This window comes from Hylobates moloch, unplaced genomic scaffold (genome assembly GCF_009828535.3).
Source record: "Hylobates moloch isolate HMO894 unplaced genomic scaffold, HMol_V3 SCAFFOLD_33, whole genome shotgun sequence".
In the NCBI taxonomy this organism is placed as follows: Eukaryota; Metazoa; Chordata; class Mammalia; order Primates; family Hylobatidae; genus Hylobates; species Hylobates moloch.
The window spans coordinates 2,998,880-3,016,736 of NW_026652308.1; the positions used below are offsets into that span (position 1 = coordinate 2,998,880).

Here is a 17,857-nt window from a genome sequence, read left to right on the forward strand (position 1 = left end):
GGATTTCCAAGATTTACATTTCACTGTAGCATATTAGCAAAATAAGGCAGATAAGTCCTGTGCCAAGTACAATATGAGAGGTGATTGGTGACTGGGATTATGACAAGTATGAGAGGTCAGTATGGTCATTTCAGGTAGGACCCAGCAGGTTCCTCTCCAAAGGCCAAGAAACCTTTGGATTACATTCATTTCATTCTTCCTTCTTTTGATACTCACTTCAGTAAGATGGTTCGAGCATCCATTTCTGCATTCTCATCTCCAGGCACATCGAATTTGTTGGTCAGGGTGAGAGACACTTCTGTCTTAGCCAGTGCCTCCTTATTTGGGTCATTTAAATTGCCAGAGCTTTCCCCTGAAGTTTTGGGAGGGTGGAAAGAGTCAGCATAATAAAGAGAGGAGATATTGGGGGGAAATAATACAAATATAAGATGATGCAAGTCTACGATAATACTTGAATCACCTAACATGTACAGTGTGACGATAACAACTTTTACTGAGAAATAAAATGTTATTATGCCAAATGATAAAGGCAAGGGATCCATAATAACTCCATAAATGTTTGAGAAATCATTTCAACACTACAATATCACAATTCTCTCTCAAAACATTCTTTCTGGCTGGGTGCAGTGGCTCAGGCCTGCAATCCCAGCACTTTGGAAGGCTAAAGGAGGAGGATGGCTTGAGGCCAGGAGTTTGAGACCAGCCTGGGCAACATAGTGAGACCCCCATCTCTATTTAAAAAAAAAAAAAAAACAAAAAAAACTCAGGAGGATCACTTGAGCCTAGGAATTTGAGGCTGCAGTGAGCTATGACTGCACCACTGTACTTCAGCCTGGGCAACAGAGGGAGACCCTATCTCATAACAAACAAACAAATTATTTCCTTTAGAGGACTTTTAATTTATGTATCTGCAATTTTTTTAAAAAAACACACGCTGGCAGTATGTATCTGCGTTTAAAATCTCTTCCTCTGATCCCAGTTCCTTACAGATAGTGATCACATCTGGGCTTTTGTTGTTGTTGTTTTTGTTTTGTCTCTTATGAAACTATCAGGATCACATCTATTTTATTTCTCAATGTATATCCAGAGTTTGGTATAGTGCAAAAAACAGAGGAGGTGACAATTACAACACTTTTCTGTCATATTCCCTTTTGACCTTCCAGGCAAAAGTTAGAACTTTACCTATCAGAGACTCGATGGTGGGCACCTCGCCGAGGTCGTCCAGCAGCTCGTGGATTGGATCATTGTGCTCTGGAGCAATGGCATCCTGATGATCCAACAGGAGCTGCAAACACCAATGATCAACTCCATTTATACATTCAACTCTCCAGCCCGTCCCTCCCTAGAAAGCCTAACAATGATCTGCACAAAGAGGTTCCAACAAAGTTCCTATATTCAAAGAAACAACAAGCAAATCCTCAGCAAACTAAGCCAAATAAACAATATGATATGTAAAGCACCACACCGGGCTCTGTTGAATGACTTATGTTATGACGTAAGAAGAGGAAATACTGGTATTCTCTTAACCTCATGGCCATAAAGGATTCAAATGTGCCCTGTGACACTGTGGCTGGGCGCAGTGGCTCACGTCTGTAATTCTAGCATTTTGGGAAGCCAAGGTGGGTGGATCACCTGAGGTCAGGAGTTCAAGACCAGCCTGGACAACATGATGAAACCCTGTCTCTACTAAAAATACAAAAATTAGCTGGGCGTGGTGTGCGCGCCTGTAATCCCAGCTACTAGGGAGGCTGAAGCAGGAGAATTGCTTGAACCCGGTAGGCGGAGGTTGCAGTGAGCCGAGATTGCACCATTGCACTCCAGCCTGAGTGACAGAGCAAGACTCCATCTCAAAAAAACAAAACAAAACAAACAAACACAAAAAACCCACAAAACATTGAAACTCAAAGTTCAATACCCAAAGTCATCAATGTACCCCACTACCAGTTAAAGTAAGTCACATGTAGACTTTTACTTAATGTTTCCAGTGTATGGCATGATTTAATTCAGAGAAAAGTATACCAAATCAATGTGTTATAATTATTGTAGGGGCACTCAACAAAGTCTTCAAGGTGCCATTATCCCCGGTGATGCCCTCAGAAATGACAGTAACCTGAAATTTCATTTACATTTTTACATATGTCCTTGTTCCTGTTTTACATGTCCATGTCCCTAGAGGGGAAAAAATGATTTGAAAAATCTGAAGAAACATGGAGCACCAGCTTCCAAGGGAAAAATCCACTCCAAGGCTACACAGAGAAAGAAGCTGGTATTCTAGATCACGTTAGAAAAATAACGCAGAGGGCTAGGGTAAAAAGAAAGAAGAGTAAAAGCACTATTTTATTAATGCAATAGATCAATTTAGTGGGATTCTGATTCAGTAGGCCTGGGGGGGTGGTCCAGGAAACTTCATTTTTAACTATCAGCCCATAGGATTCTGATGCAGGTGGCCTGGGAAGACCTTTTAGAAACTTAGCAGTAGATATTTCTAAGAACAACAAGCAAAAGGCTGGGCGTGGTGGCTCACGCCTGTAATCCTAGCACTTTGGGAGGCTGAGGTGGGCGGATCATGAGGTCAGGATATCGACACCATGCTGGCTGATGCAGTGAAACCCCGTCTCTACTAAAAATACAAAAAATTTAGCCAGGTGTGGTGGTGGGCGCCTGTAGTCCCAGCTACTAGGGAGGCTGAGGCAGGAGAATGGCGTAAACCCAGGAGACGGAGCTTGCAGTGAGCCGAGATCGTGCCACTGCACTCCAGCCTGGGCGACACGGTGAGACTCTATCTCAAAAAATAAATAAATAAACAAAAAAGAATAACAAGCAAAAAAAGAGACATCAAGGAGATGCATTGTCAGTTAGATCACAGGAAGGTTAGACACCTGGCTACTAGAGATGATAAACAGCAGCCAGGGATGATAATTAAGGACAATGAAATTAAGTAATTAAAGAAAAATACTTACAGTGTGGGTGTTGATGATTTCACCAATGGAAATGTAGATTACTGGTTTGGTGAGGGTTACTAAATCAGAGTACTCATCCACATTAAATTTATCCTGAAGCTCTGGGACATCACAAGCAGTTTGGAAAAACCGTCTGAAATAAGCACAGGAGGCAGCCCCCCAAAAAGGGACATACACATGAGAAGTTGGCAAGAGGACATTTCACAAACCTCTCACACAATGAGTGCAAACAGAAGCCAGTAAACACAGTTACTTCAAGATTAAGTGCTGTGTGTTTATTGTGCTTGACAACCTGGGGATAGTGGTTCGAATAACTTCTTTCTCCACCTAGTTTGTAGTTTTAGTTTTACCCATAAGAACTATTGCACCATGATTTAAAACAGTTCTCAGACACCATTAGGAGAATCAATTCTATCTCTAAGACAGTGCTCTGAAGCACTTAATTCAAAACTAGATGTTAATTTACAAAAATTAAAAGCATTCTCCAATTCTTCTCTGATTACAAGGTAACATGTACTAAATGCATAATCATCATTATTTTTATGTTAACTACTATCTATTTCAGAAGTGTTAACTACTATCTATTTCATATGAAAATTCTCTTCAAAGTAAATGGATCATCTTCTGGAGTCCTAGGCACATCAAACATGTCTTCTACAATACGGCAGTCCAGGGAAAGTGAGAGGTGGTTTTTAATCTTATTTTTCCCCTCAATGATAAAAATATATCCACAGACTCTCTTAAGCACTTGTGCCTTTCCCCTTACCTGAATTTCTGGTAGGACTGGGAAAGATATTCATTAATGATGCTTAAGTGTGCATTATCTCCCAGAAACATCTTATTGGAAGCAGCATGCTGAAGCATTTTTGCAATGGAGCCCAGATTTCGGCGTTGGTCTGTGGTAAGCTGGCCTCCTGCCGACAAGTCAATGATGTCAAAGGCATCAGGAGCAACAATGGCTGGATTCATGTATCGATAATAAAGCAAGTTACCAATAATCTGGAACAGACGAAACAGAAAGATGGGTATTAAAAGACATACCACCAAGTAAGCCACAAATGACTTTGCTAGCAAAGAAAAGCAGAAAATGCAGTCCTATGAGGAAAAAATAAATAAAAAATACATATATACATGCATGCATGCACATATACACACGCATGCATGCACATATACACACTCTCTCTCACGGCCTGGAACTAAATGAAATATCCCTTTGTTCAATACAGGAAAACAACGAGAACAGAACTGAAAACTACTGCCAGTAGTTAATGAAAGAGCAGATTCAGAAGGTAAAAATGACATACTTAAAGTCTGTTATTAAGTATTTCAGGGCATCTTTTGTTCACATATCATGGTAGCAAATAAGGCTGCTGTCACCCACATGCACTGTGTACTTTCATGTAGATGGGCTTTCCCTATAAAAAGCTAACAAACATAGCTAAATTCCTTAACATGACCCAATCAGCATAGAGTAACCGCACCTCCCAACATTCTCATGCTGCAGACTTCAAAGGCCAAGTTCATGCCTCTGAAATTAAATTCACTTAACACACATCTCTTCCACAGAAGAATTCAGGGACAGTCACAGCATTTCCCCTAGAGTTTCATTCAGAAGAAATAAAATTAATTCACCTGAACAGAAAGTCTAGAATCGAGGCCTCACTGTAGGAAAGCACAGAACTAGGAGAGAGAAGAAAAAAGCATTCAGATTAAAAAAAAAGAAAGAGAAGAGCATAGCTGAGTAAGAAAAGAGTTATCAGCAACAGCCTTAGCAGAAACAATTGTGCCTGCTACTATTCGCCAGGTCACCAGCAGAGGGAACAATACTACAGCGAAAAGATAGGACTCAAAGAAACGCATCTGAAAACAGGAAAAATCCATCTTTCTACTTGTTTGATGTTTGTGTGCCAAACTACAGGAAGCGTTTCATCCTAAGAGAGGTATCATTTACCAATTACAATTGCTTTCAAAAGCTCACAATCAACAGTAAGCTACTGCCAGAACCTACACTTAGGCAGTTAGTAATGATCTATGGTCAGCCCTGGTTTTATTGCTTTGTCCTCAAAGGGCAGGAGTCTGCCGGCTATGAGATTCTTACCTTCAGCAGCTCATCCTCACCAGCATCAGGGAACTTCTCATGTAACGAGTCCTTCAGCACTTTGGCAATGAAGCGCATCCCATAACTGTAGGATGGACAAAACTTAGTGAGAAGGATCAAGGAGCAGAAAGGCACTTAGTGCTGGGTTCTACTGGGGGTCATGACAACTGATGGCACTCACGGGATTTTGTCCACAGAGCTGACAATGGCTGAGAGAAACTTGTCTGTCACAGCCCGCATGTTCCTGATGGAGCTGTCTAGCCGTGTCTTCACTTCTTCATGAGCTAGCGCCTGCTCAGGGGTCACATCATAGGGCAGTTTGCTGGGAAGAGAGAAATTACACCCAACTATGTTAGACTAACAGCCAGGAACAGCCTGAAGCAAGTGTCTTACCTTTCATAAACTGAAAGACCCAGAAATATTAGATAGCTTAAGCTCATGCTCACAGGGCTGGTAAGTGATAAGGCTAGAATCTGAACTCAGGTTTTTAACTGTGAATCAGGTGCCTGAATTGTGTGCCAGGCACAATAATACGCACTTGGGAATAAAAGTTATACAAGACATGATACCTTCTCTTGAGTCTTTTACAGTCTGGTGGGAGCGACACACAGATGATTATAAACCTATTGTGCTGTAAATCAGTTCACCAAAAGTGCTACAGGACCATAGGGAAAGGGCTTCAACTCAGAATGGAAAAAGCAAGGAAGGCTTCCAAAAGGAAGGGATGCTTGAACTCAAGAAAATGGGAGAGGAAGAGTCTTCTAGGAAGGAAGGGGAGACAGGAGAAATGAGAGTGGAAAAGCAGACAGGGAGCAGGCCATGGCAGACCCTGTATATGATATTGACAAATCTGGACTTTGTTAGAAACCAGAAGGAGGTCTTCAAAGATAGGAGTGCTATGCCAGGCACAGCAGCACATTCTAGCATTCCCAGCTACTAGGAAGGCTGAGGTGGGAGGATTGCTTGAGCAAGACCTTGTCTAAAAAAAAAAAAAAGAGGCGAAGAGAGCTTTGGTACACACAGAAGGGGAAGAGAAGGCAATGTGACCACAAAGGCAGAGGCTGCAACCACACAGCCACAAGTTGAGGGATGTCAACAGTCACCACAAGCTGTAAGAGTCAAGAAACAGAGTTTCCACTAGAGCCTCTGCAGGGAGCGTGGCTCTTCCAGCACCTCAACTTCATGATAGTGGTTTCAGATTTCTGGCCTCCACAATTGTGAGACAATGACTTTTGGTTGTTTTAAGCCACCCAATTTGAGGTGATTTGTTATGGCAGCCTTAAAAAATACAAGTAGAGGCTGGGTGTGGTGGCTCACGCCTGTCATCCCAGCACTTTGGGAGGCCGAGGTGGGTGGATCACCTGAGGTCAAGAGTTTGAGACCAGCCTGGCCAACATGGAGAAACCCCATCTCTACTATAAATACAAAAATTAGCCAGGCGTTGTGGCACATGCCTATAATCCCAGCTATTCGGGAGGCTGAGGCAGCAGAATCGCTTGAACCCGGGAGGCAGAGGTTGCAGTGAGCTGAGATTACACCATTGCACTCCAGCCTGAGCAACACAACGAGACTCTGTCTCAACAACAACAACAAAAAGAAAAATACAAGTAGATAGGAATACCCCTCTTCATTTGTCATAGCATGGCTAAATTAAAATAGGTAGACTATGAACACAAGAATTCTGCAAAAATCAACAGAAGCATTCTATGAGAACTAAATAAATACATGGAACTTAACAATAAAGAATATTGTATATTTTATTATTTATATGAGTTTTAAAAGCAGTAGCCAGCAAGGGAATCAATATGCTAAAAAACATTGGTGATAGAACAGAACATTAACTTTGAGATTTTAGGAAAGAACATTCCCAAGAGGTGACAAGATTCCAGTTTGCTACGTGTATGGTGGCTGAAGTAAACGAAGAAAGCTAAGGGACCTGTGACGCTTACCTGCAGGACAGATCCCCACCACACCACCATACCTCACAGTCACTGGTATCTTAAAAAGAGTTCAAATCAATTTCCTTTTTTTTTTTAGATATGGGGTCTATGTTGCCCAGGTAGCGCTCAAACTCCTGGGCTCAAGCAATCTTCCTGTCTTGGCCTCCTGAGCAACTGGGACTACTGGTGCATGCCACCATGCCTGCTCCATTTCCATTTTATGAAAGGCAAAATAAGACACCAGTTTCTTACAGGTACCCACAAGAAAACCAATCCTGAAATGTCCAGCGGGCTTTGGATCTAAAAATGACTGACTCATGGACCATCAGAGGAAATAACTGAGAAGCCCAGAGCCAGTGTACATGGGGCTATCGGCAAGGAATGCCCTGGGTTGCAGGCAAAACTTCCCAGACAAGTATTGCACTTGGCTGACCACATTCCTGGATGTGGGCCTCAGGTATGCAGGCAAAAAAATTAAAAAGACTTTTGCAATGATCTGAGTCCTGATAACAGACCTACATGGTACTGAGAACCAATCAGACGCCAAATGATTCCTAATAAGGAAATGCCCTTTCTTTCTTTTTTTGTCAACCAGGATGGAGTGCAGAGGCGCCATCGAGGGACACTGCAACCTCAACCTCCCATGCTCAACCGATCCTCCTGCCTCAGCCTCTGGAATAGCTGGAACTACAGGTATGCACAACCACACTCAGCTAATTTTTTTTTTTTTTTAAGTAGGGACAAGGTATCCCTATGTTGCCCAGACTGGTCTCAAACTCCTGAGCTCAAGCAATCCTCCCACCTCAGCCTCCCAAAGCGCTGGGATTACAGGCATGAGCTACCATGTCTGGCAAGATAAGCCCTTTCAAGGAGTCAGCAGAATGTTCCACTCTCCACCCAGCGTACAACTCTCTGTTTGCCTGGCATCCAGGTACATGGAAAGTAGAATGATGTAGAATAGTGTTATTCAAAGTTTGGACCAGTGCCAGTCTACAAACTGATCAAAGACAAGATAAAGAGAATGAGCCAGAATGTAAATCAATACATTGCTTCCTTTATTAAGAAAATCTTGCTATGAAAAAAAAGTATCAGTTGAACTAAACAGTGTGCACAGATGATTTTCCATTACTGGTGTGCAAACCACACTTTGAATAGCAATGGTGTGGAGAGCTGCTACTCCGCCTATGCCCAGAGAACTTCATGCATGATCTAACTCTACTCCACAACAAGAAAAAACCACAACAGACCATGCTGCTCACACCTCCATTTCCCACCCCTCTGGGTCCCTCACCCAAGACAAATAAAATCAGAAACGTTTTGGCATTCTGAACTCCCTTTCCCCAGCATTACCCATATTTGATTGGCAACTTTTGCTTTAGATAAATTAATGTTGGTGGTTACGCTATGGCCCTAACTCAGTTATCTCCTGTAATATGTTAATTTAATTAGCCCAACTCATGATATTTCAGGGCAGCTCACCCCACACCATTTTTTTTCCTTTAATGAAACACAGTGAACTCACCCAATCTATATGAACCTTCTCATTCATCTGTATCCCTAGTTATGCTAGGGTCCATTTTAGTCCTACACCCTCCACCTTAGAGTGTTCAGACATGAATACTCTGCACCTAGCTCTTAGTAAGTCTGGGTTCATCTTAGCCTTTGGGCCTCAGCTAAATGAAATTTTATCTTCTGGGATAGGAGTTCCCTAACCACCTTATGTTAGCTCCCTCTTATAAAGTCTCCATTACAGAACCCTACATAAAACTTCATAAAACTTTCCTCAATGTTTAATTATGCTTTTATTTTTATGTACTGGGTTGGTGTCTCTTCCACCCAATGAACTATGAAGAGAGGGCAGGGAGCACGCCTGTTTCACTCATTATTGCATTACTGTACACATCTCTAACACAATGCCTGGCACATAGTAATATTCAATAAATATTTGCTAAATAAGTGAATTTATTACCAGATCAACAACTTATAAAGTACAGTTTTCTAAAGAAAAACTATTTGAGGCTGGGTGTGGTGGCTCACAGCTGTAATCCCAGCACTTTGGGAGGCCGAGGCAGGTGGATTGCTTGAGGTCAGGTGTTCGAGACCAGTCTGGCCAACAGGGTGAAACCCTGTCTCTACTAAAAATACAAAAATTAGACAGGTGTGGTAGCATGCAACTGTAATCCCAGCTACTCGGGAGGCTGGGGCATGAGAATCGCTTAGACCTGGGAGGTAGAGGCTGCAGTGGGCTGAGATTGTGCCACTGTACTCCAGCCTGGGCAACAAGAGTGAAACTCTGTCTCAAAAAAAAACAAGAAAAACTATTTGAACTAATATTAGTTTATAAATAAAGAGAGGGGAAAAAAGAGGGAAAGAATATTACAACATGAAAGAAAAGTGTTATTATGGTTAACATACCTTGCCTCTCCTGTCTGAGACTCCATCTGATTAACCCAAGATTTGTAAATATCCACAGGGTCAGTTTTGATGTTGAGAGATTTGTCATCCATAATTTCCTTCACGACTGGGGCCAAGATCTGTCTCAGGGCATTCTGGCCACGGGCACCACGGTTGAAACTTACAACCATTTTAATAACCGTAGGATTTCCTGTCACAATCTCTTGAATCTGATCTACCTTCGACCTACAAAACATCAGATAAAAATTTAAACTTGTCACAAAATTCATCAACTTAAAAGATCCTTCCTGCTTAAAGATCCTATCTCCCTGAAACAGTTTCTCTCGAAATATTCCCCGGCACTCACAGAACGTTCCTGCAGCTGCACACTCAATCGTGGTCATGATTACGTATGCTACTAGATAAAAATGTAAATTCTTTCTGTTCAGATTACTTTTTGAAATTATACCTTAATACAGAATGTTCCTAAAGTTAATTTATCCCTTCCCCAGAAGCAGCAAGATTTTATATCAGTTATTTAAAAATTAGATGCTTCTTCAGAGTAAGTATTTTTCGTAAATTAATTGAGATCAAAAAAAGATCAGGAAGGCATGATCTCAAACTGGGAGCCCCTGTGATAGTGGGAAGGGGCCTGTGCCCTGAGGAAATCTGTTCATACTTGATTTCCTCTTGGAGCGCTGTCTTAAAGAGCCGCAGGAGCAGGTACTCCTCTCGCTGGTTGGATGCGTAGTTGTAGAGTGTGAAGATTACAGAGTCCATGAACTTGGTGGACTTGTTCTGGGGCATCTGAAAAATTAGCTTGGCCAGATAGGTGGGATTGGTCTGAAATAAAACCAAGGGATAAGTCATTTGTAGGTAATATAAAGGCTGGCAAGATATATTCAATTATTTAAAATTGAAGGACTAGAATACATATGAGAAAAAAAATTAATAAATTAACATATTACAGTGCCCGTCACTCACTCCTCAGTGGAAGTCAAAAATATCTCCAGAGAGATCGATGGTAAGGCTTTCTTGTGGAAAAATAAGTTCACCAAATTTTTATAACATTGATTGCAGGAGCCACTTACTTGCAATAAATAAAACAGGTGCTGGTAAGCTTCCAACTTCTCTCTCTTCTCCTTGCTCAAAGCCTTGAGACCTCCCTTCTGTTTATTTATCATCATCATATCAGACAACTGTTCCTTATTTTTTTTGGTAAGTTTTTTACTGTGGGAAACCACATCCTATAAACAAAAACCAATAAATAGATCAGAAAACTTTCAAAGATGAACCTCTGGGCATTGAGGAAAGGTTTTGTAGCACGTGCAAACTCACATGAAGGTGTACTGCACTGGCAGATTCTTACTGAATATTTTAAAACCACTACACTTTATCCTGTTTTCAGTACATCAATAAATCCATTCCTATGTTCCAACAAAGAATCTGAGCCATAAGAATGTCCACTGAATCGGGAAACCAACTTCTAGCAATCTATTATAAAAATAAGTCTTAAATACAATAAAAGCTACATATATATTGAAACATTAATTGCAATGTTATTTATAATAAACGCTTGGAAAACCACCTAAATGTCAACTACTAGGGGAAAAAAGAGGTAAATCATAGTATATCTTCTAAAAATCTATTATGCTACTGTTAAAAATAATATTTATGTGTGGGTGCAGTGGCTCACACCTGTAATCCCAGCACGTTGGGAGGCTGAGGCAGGAGGATCACTTGAGCCCAGGAGTTTGAGATCAGCCTGGGCAACACAAAGATACTCTATCTCTTATAAAAACATAATTTGCAAGGTGTGGTGGCATGCACCTGTCGTTCTAGCTACTTGAGAGGCTGAAGTGGGAGAATCACTTGAGCCTAGGAGGTCGAGGTTGTAGTGAGTCATGATCATGCCACTGCACTCCAGCCTGGGGTGCAGAGGGAAACTCTGTTTCAAAAAATAAAAAAAAATTATGACTACTTATCATAGGGAAAGAGTCTTATCCTTTAATATGAAGTAAGAATGTAAGATACAAAATGACTGGAATAGGTGAAATTAGGGGAAGACATTTATCTTCTTTTCTCTATCAAAATTTTGTCTATTAAGTTGTTTTACGTCTTAAACATTTTTTTTTTTTTTTTTTTGAGACAGAGTTTCACTCTGTCACCCAGTCTGGAGTGCAGTGGTGCAATCTTGGCTCGATGCAACCTCTGCCTCGCAGGTTCAAGTGATTCTTCCACCTCAGCCAGCTGAAATTACAGGCATGTACTACCATGTCCAGTTAATTTTTTGTATTTTTAGTAGAGACAGGGTTTCACCATGTTGGCCTGGCTGGTCTCAAACTCCTGGCTTCAAGTGATCCACCCTCCTCGGCCTCCCAAAGTGCTGGGATTATAGATGTGAGCCATCATGCCTGACCTGTCTTATATAACTTTTTAAAAAGCTTATGATGGCTGGGCACAGTGGCTCACACCTGTAATCCCAGCACTTTGGGAGGTCAAGGTGGGTGGATCAATCACTTGAGGCCAGGACTTCCAGACCAGCCTGGCCAACAAGAAAAAAAAAAAAAAGTCAAAAAACAAAAACATTAGCCAGGTGTAGTGTCACGTGCCTGTAATCCCAGCTACTTAGGAGGCTAAGGGAGGAGAATTGCCTGAACCTGGGAGGCAGAGGTTGCAGTGAGCTGAGATCACATCGCACTACAACCTGGGCAACAGAGTAAGACTTGGTCCAAAAAAAAAAAAAAAAAAAAGCGCTTATGGCAGTAGCTGAGAAGAAAGTCAGCCTCCACCCTCCCCACCAGTCAAAAAGGGGAATAATGCAGGGGTTACAAAGCAGGATGAAGTGTTCCAAGGCCCCCGCTGGCACTGGGCCATACCTGCAATGTAATCTTATTTTTCACTAGCAGTCCAATTTTGATATCCATGAGATTGAGGTCATTCTCCAGCTGCTGGTTAGAACGAATGAGGGTGATAACCTCTTCCCGCATCTTCATAAGGTCAAGCTCCTCCTGAAAATCCTGGTCACTTTGGTCCAGCAGGTGGACAAATTTTCGGACCACAACCATAGGAGGATCCTCAGCATTGACTGACAGAAAGTATGCATCAAAGAATAGAGTTAGCAGAAAAAGTACTATGTCTCAGGAAATAGCATTGTCTTGAAAAAGTAATTCTATTCACACACATTTAATTTTGAGATGTGCTAAGACAACTATCAGGTGCAGTCTTCTGTGTCAGGCTATTGCTATGTTATGGTAAAGGTTAATGCAACAAGCCAACAAGACACCTAGCCACATGTTAGCAAAGGGGCTTATGTCACAGGTCACACCCTCTCCCCCAAGCCTTGCCTTCAGGACAACAAAAGAGGTCTGTGCAGAATACCCTGAACTTGGTGGCTCCCAGCCACTGCCTCAACTCTTCACGTGGAGCCAGTTACTCACTGAGAGTCTTGTAGTCATCCCGAGCTTTGTTTGCCCGAATAAAAGCCTGGATTTTGATAATGTCATTTATCTAAGGAACAAAAAAGAAGACATTTCTCTGTTCATCCATCTACCAAAAATATGGCAAAACCCCTCCTAATGGCCTGTATGATCCAAGGGTGCTTACGTGGTCCCGGAAGTACTGCAGGCGATCTCGATAGCGCTTTCGAGCTTGGTGCATCCTTGCCAGGGACTGAATCTGCGGAAAAGGGATCCTGGAAATTAGAAGAGTCCTTCATCTCAACACGTGTTATACCTGCGCCCCTCATGGAGAAACCCTGCTCAGGCTACCATACCTTTACAACTTCATCTTTGTGGGAGCGCAGATAAGCTAACCGATCTTGATATGCCTTCTTCTGCTTGTATCCTCTCCACTGCGACTGAAACAATAAAATGTTACCGAAGACATATTACTTCCTGAGCATCAATGGAAGTTCAAAAAAAACTTTCATCTTGATATATGATCCAAGTGCAATTTCATGATGAAGTTTTAGTAAGGACCACTTCCAGCAGTGATAGGGGAACAAGGGCACGGGCCATCCCTCCACTGGAAGAACACGATGGCTACATTCTACTTCCCCAATGTCAGCACAGCCCTGTACACCTTTTACAGTGCAGCCATACAGATTCACTTACTGGCTTCTTACAACAAATCAGGTGAGGAAGGTAAGATACAATGGGGCATTCCCCTTTTACACATGGGGACACAGACTTGGAGATTCACCACTGTCTGGCGGCAGTGCAGCCATCATTCCTAACTCAGAATTCTTTCCAGGACATTGTGCTACCTTATCATTGAAGCAAAACCACAGTTGTTTCCCTCAAGGTTCAAATCTTACAGAAAGGTATAGTCTTAGAAGAACCCAAGAACTGCCACTGTGCCACCATTAAACACCTGTAGGCACATTATGGTTATATGGTAGTAAACAGGAGGTACCTGTCAAAGGAAAGAGAAGACTAAGAGTCCGGAACTCAAAAAACACACTCAGTCAATGGTGACAGCTGCTCATTTATTACCCCTGCTCTAGATGCCCGCTTGCTGTCCGTGTGATAGGTTCTGAAATACCTGAATGCAGGTGATGGCAGGGATTTGTTTCTTCAGGAAATTCATCCTGGATCGGAATTCCTGTCGAACTAAGTATCCACGGCAGCGAGCCTGCAGCCTGGTGATCAGGCCTTCATTGGCCAGCCACAGCTGTTCTCGGTTATATGCAGCAGTCACCCCAGAGATAGAACTCTGAAAAAGCAGTGGTCACATTCAAAGACATTCACAGGCAAGAACGTATGCAGGTTTTCACGAAGTATCATCCACAGCACACAAGCTAGCACCTCCTGCTTCCTAAGTCTATACTAGATCATTAGCTACACAACAGGAATAAAGCCCTCAGGTCTGTTTTTTAGGACCACGTTGTTCTCACACATGTCCTCCCACCTAGAATACATTTCATAAACAAAAACTTGATCTTCTTTTACTTCATATGTCATCTCACTTATCCACCTATCCAACACTGACTAGGCTGGGCACTGTGCTGGCTGATCTGGGGTCACTGCAGATAAGAATAGAGTGACAGGTACCCAACAGGGCTGTGTGCCAAGTACCAAGGGACCCCTAGAATGTTACAATGCAGGACATCTCAGGGGGAGAGACCAGAGGTGAGGACTGAAAATTGCTTCTCCAGGCAGATTGCAAATGGTCTTGAAAAGTAGCCTAGAGGGTTTGGACTGTCACTAAAGATACTGGAGAGCCAGGAAACTTTGTCAAGCAAAGGAATAAAACCATCAGATGTTTATTATTTATTTTAGGGACAAGGTTTCATTCTGTCACCCAGGCTGGAGTGCAGTGGTACAATCTCAGCTCGCTGCAGCCTCAAATTCCTGGGCTCAAGCAATCCTCCCACCTCACCTCCTGAGTAGCTGGGGCTACAAGCGTACCACCATACCCGGCTAATTTTAATTTTTTAAAAAATATTTTTTGTAGAGATGAGTCCTCATTATATTGCCCAGGATGGAGATCATTTTTAGAAAAACAATACTGTTAGGAAAGTAGCTGACAGATTAGAGTGAGTAGAGACTTCAACCAAGTGGGTGAATTACAATGCTGCTATTGTGATCCAAGTGAGAGATGGCCTGGGCTTGAACAAGGGCAGCAGCAGTAAGAATGGCTAGGAACATCTGGTTACCTATCCAATATCTACCTTCTCCTTTCTCCTTGGTACCGCAGCCTCAATTTTTTTTTTCTGGGCAACACTGTATGCACTTAAAAGACTCCACAAGTGGCCGGGTGCAGTGGCTCACACCTGTAATCCCAGCACTTTGGGAGGCTGAGGTGGGTGGATCACGTGAGGTCAGGAGTTCGAGACCAGTCTGACGAACATGGAGAAACCCCGTCTCTACTAAAAATACAAAAATTAGCCAGGCGTGGTGGTGCATGCTTGTAATCCCAGTTACTCAGGAGGCTGAGGCAGGAGAATCGCTTGAACCTGGGAGGTGGAAGTTGTGGTGAGCCAAGATTGTGCCATTGCACTCCAGCCTGGGCAACAAGAGCGAAACTCCGTCTCAAAAAAAAAAAAAAGACTCCACGAGGTAGAGCGAGGTCATGCGCTATGAGCAGTAGTAGTATGGCAGGACCTTTGAGAAAGCTCCTTGAGAGAAACAGACAGCTGGGCAGCACACCTTTTTTGCTCTCCTTCCCCTTCTTCCTACTTCCTGCTTGGACTGCTAACTTGATGGTCAAAGCTCCAAACTGTCATTATAGGTGACAAGGTGACCTTGAGAATGGAAGCCACATGCTAAGAATGACAGAGCACAAAGATGAAGGATCCTGGGACAGATGATACCATGAAGCTACATTTCCCCTGGACTGCTCAACTGCAGAATCATTTCATGTGAGATAAAAATACAACCTTATATACTATTGCAGCCTCTGTTTTTTTCCTGTTAAACTGTGTTTGAGGTGTCTGCTGGACTTCTGGACTGCAAAAGGAAGTGCAAAAACCTGGTGGTGGGGAAAAGGGTTAACGTCTGGAGGTACAGATTTAGGAGTCACAAGCACAAGGGTAAGGGCTGGAGCCACAGGCTTGAAAGAGATCACTCAGGAAGAATGTGTAGGAGAAGGTGGCCAATGGACTCTTCGTATAATTCAAGCAGAGGTCGAGAAAGGAAGGTAGCAAGAGAGATTAAGAAGGAACATTCGGAAGTAGGAAAATCAGAAGAGAGTTGTATGGGAGAAGCCAAAGGAATTGAGGGTTTGAGGAAGAGACTTTTGACAAGTCAAATATGAGTGCTCAGAACTGAATTTGGCAATTAAAAGGTTATTGATGAATTCTAAAATAAGAGTTTTACTAAGTAAAAGCTGGACAGGAAACCACACTGCTGTGAGCCAAGAAGTGGATGGTAACAGAGTGAATTAGTGACGAGTAGACTAACTTTCAAGGCCCTTGGCAAGAGTATGAATGTAGGTGAGGCCAGATCAGGGAAATTCCACGGGCTTTAAAAAAATTTTGTATTATTATTTTTTCAAAGATGTGGGAAATAGAGATGCTTAAGTATGTAGGCTGCTACTTAAAATACAGTCCTTGGGCCAGCAGCATCAACATCACCTGAAAGCTTGTCAGAAACGTAGATTTTCTCAGACCTCGCACTAGAATCAGAGCCTTCACTTTAACAAGATCCCAGGTGATTCAGACAGACATTAAATCCTGACAAGCACTGGAGGAAGAGCACGAAAAGTACATGGTCTGCAAGGAACTGGGAGAGGATGAAATCAAGCAGTAAGATAAATAAAGAGCTTTAGAAAGGATAGCTGTTTCCTCTGGAGAGAAAATGAAGAAGGAATCAGTGAAAATCCAAGTAAGTTGAAAGTACAGACAGTGGTGAGTAGAGAGTGGGAGGATCTATATGTGATGGCCACTATTGTTGGCAGGGGAGGTAAGAGGTCAGGTTACATGCTGAAAATGAGGTAGCATCCCTTCCCTGTTTAAATTCTTGGTCCATATATGCAAAACACTATTCAAACATGAGTGTTTCTGTGGAGGTTAGTAAGATTCTCAAAGGTGTCCCTGAACTAACAAGAGTTAAAAATCACTCTGCTAGAAGTTGTACCCTGAATTCTTAGCACAGCACACTAGGCCCTCAAGCTTCAACCTGGGCCTCCTGTCCTGCCACTCCTACCACGTGCCAGGTAATACACCATTCGTCTCTCCTTCAGGGGTCCATGTCCTTTCAGTACTCTGTGCTTTTTCCTTTTCTATTTTCTCTCCTACTTCCTTTTTATAATTTCAGCAAGCTCATCCTTAACTTTCCCTTTCTGTCTAGAACAGCCTTTTCTTTTTTACTTAGCTGCTAAAATATTATCTATGCTATGTTACTGCAGGACAAAATGAAAAATTCCCTTAAGACTTCCCTTATTGTGCTATGATTAGAGCACCACTTCTCTCTGCCTTACATTACAGTACTTGGTTTTGTGTCTGCTGTTTTCTCAACACTGTGAAACACTGGAAGGTAGAGACTCTCTGATACATATTTCTATCTTCTCAATGCCCAGAACAGAGTTCAATGAATTTAAATTTCATCACCTGTGAAATCATTAGCAATGAAGATGAAACACTGGAAAGGTAAGAGACTGTAACCCACCATATAAAGAGAACTTTAACCACAAGGTAGAAATCACCCATCTGATGTTAACTCCTAAATAAAGGGACTATTTCACTTTTTCCACAGGTGTATTTTTGACTTGTTCCACACAGGATTTGGGAAATATTGCCAAAGGAAGTAAATGACCTTTTGAAAATCTTTTACTGTCCTTTTTCTCTAGGAATCTTGAATGTCTATTAGTAATATGTCTACTCATGACCTACAGGAGCTTACTGAGCATCTTCCCTCAGTATATATTCCTCCCCTTTAACATTCATTAAACAACTCTGGTTTAATTAACAGGAGTGCAGCACCAAGTTAAAACTTAAAAGTCCTCAACAGTCCATCAATGAC

The 17,857-nt window shown here is 42.2% G+C and overlaps 1 protein-coding gene across 1 annotated transcript in view; it reads right to left on the bottom strand.

Moving 5' to 3' along the window:
• The window catches only part of LOC116463303 (ras GTPase-activating-like protein IQGAP1), a 111,379-nt gene that overhangs the window by 15,278 nt on the left and 78,244 nt on the right, over window positions 1-17,857 (bottom strand). Inside the window, exons 19-32 of the mRNA XM_032146336.1 lie at window positions 13,938-14,108; window positions 13,168-13,251; window positions 12,999-13,070; window positions 12,833-12,902; window positions 12,272-12,480; window positions 10,484-10,639; window positions 10,072-10,235; window positions 9,414-9,638; window positions 5,240-5,380; window positions 5,059-5,143; window positions 3,727-3,959; window positions 2,961-3,093; window positions 1,183-1,285; window positions 217-352 (exon numbers count right to left, since the gene is read on the bottom strand). Of these exons, the coding sequence (XP_032002227.1) occupies window positions 217-352; window positions 1,183-1,285; window positions 2,961-3,093; window positions 3,727-3,959; window positions 5,059-5,143; window positions 5,240-5,380; window positions 9,414-9,638; window positions 10,072-10,235; window positions 10,484-10,639; window positions 12,272-12,480; window positions 12,833-12,902; window positions 12,999-13,070; window positions 13,168-13,251; window positions 13,938-14,108 (1,982 nt within the window). The remainder of the gene's footprint in view (window positions 1-216; window positions 353-1,182; window positions 1,286-2,960; window positions 3,094-3,726; window positions 3,960-5,058; window positions 5,144-5,239; window positions 5,381-9,413; window positions 9,639-10,071; window positions 10,236-10,483; window positions 10,640-12,271; window positions 12,481-12,832; window positions 12,903-12,998; window positions 13,071-13,167; window positions 13,252-13,937; window positions 14,109-17,857) is intronic.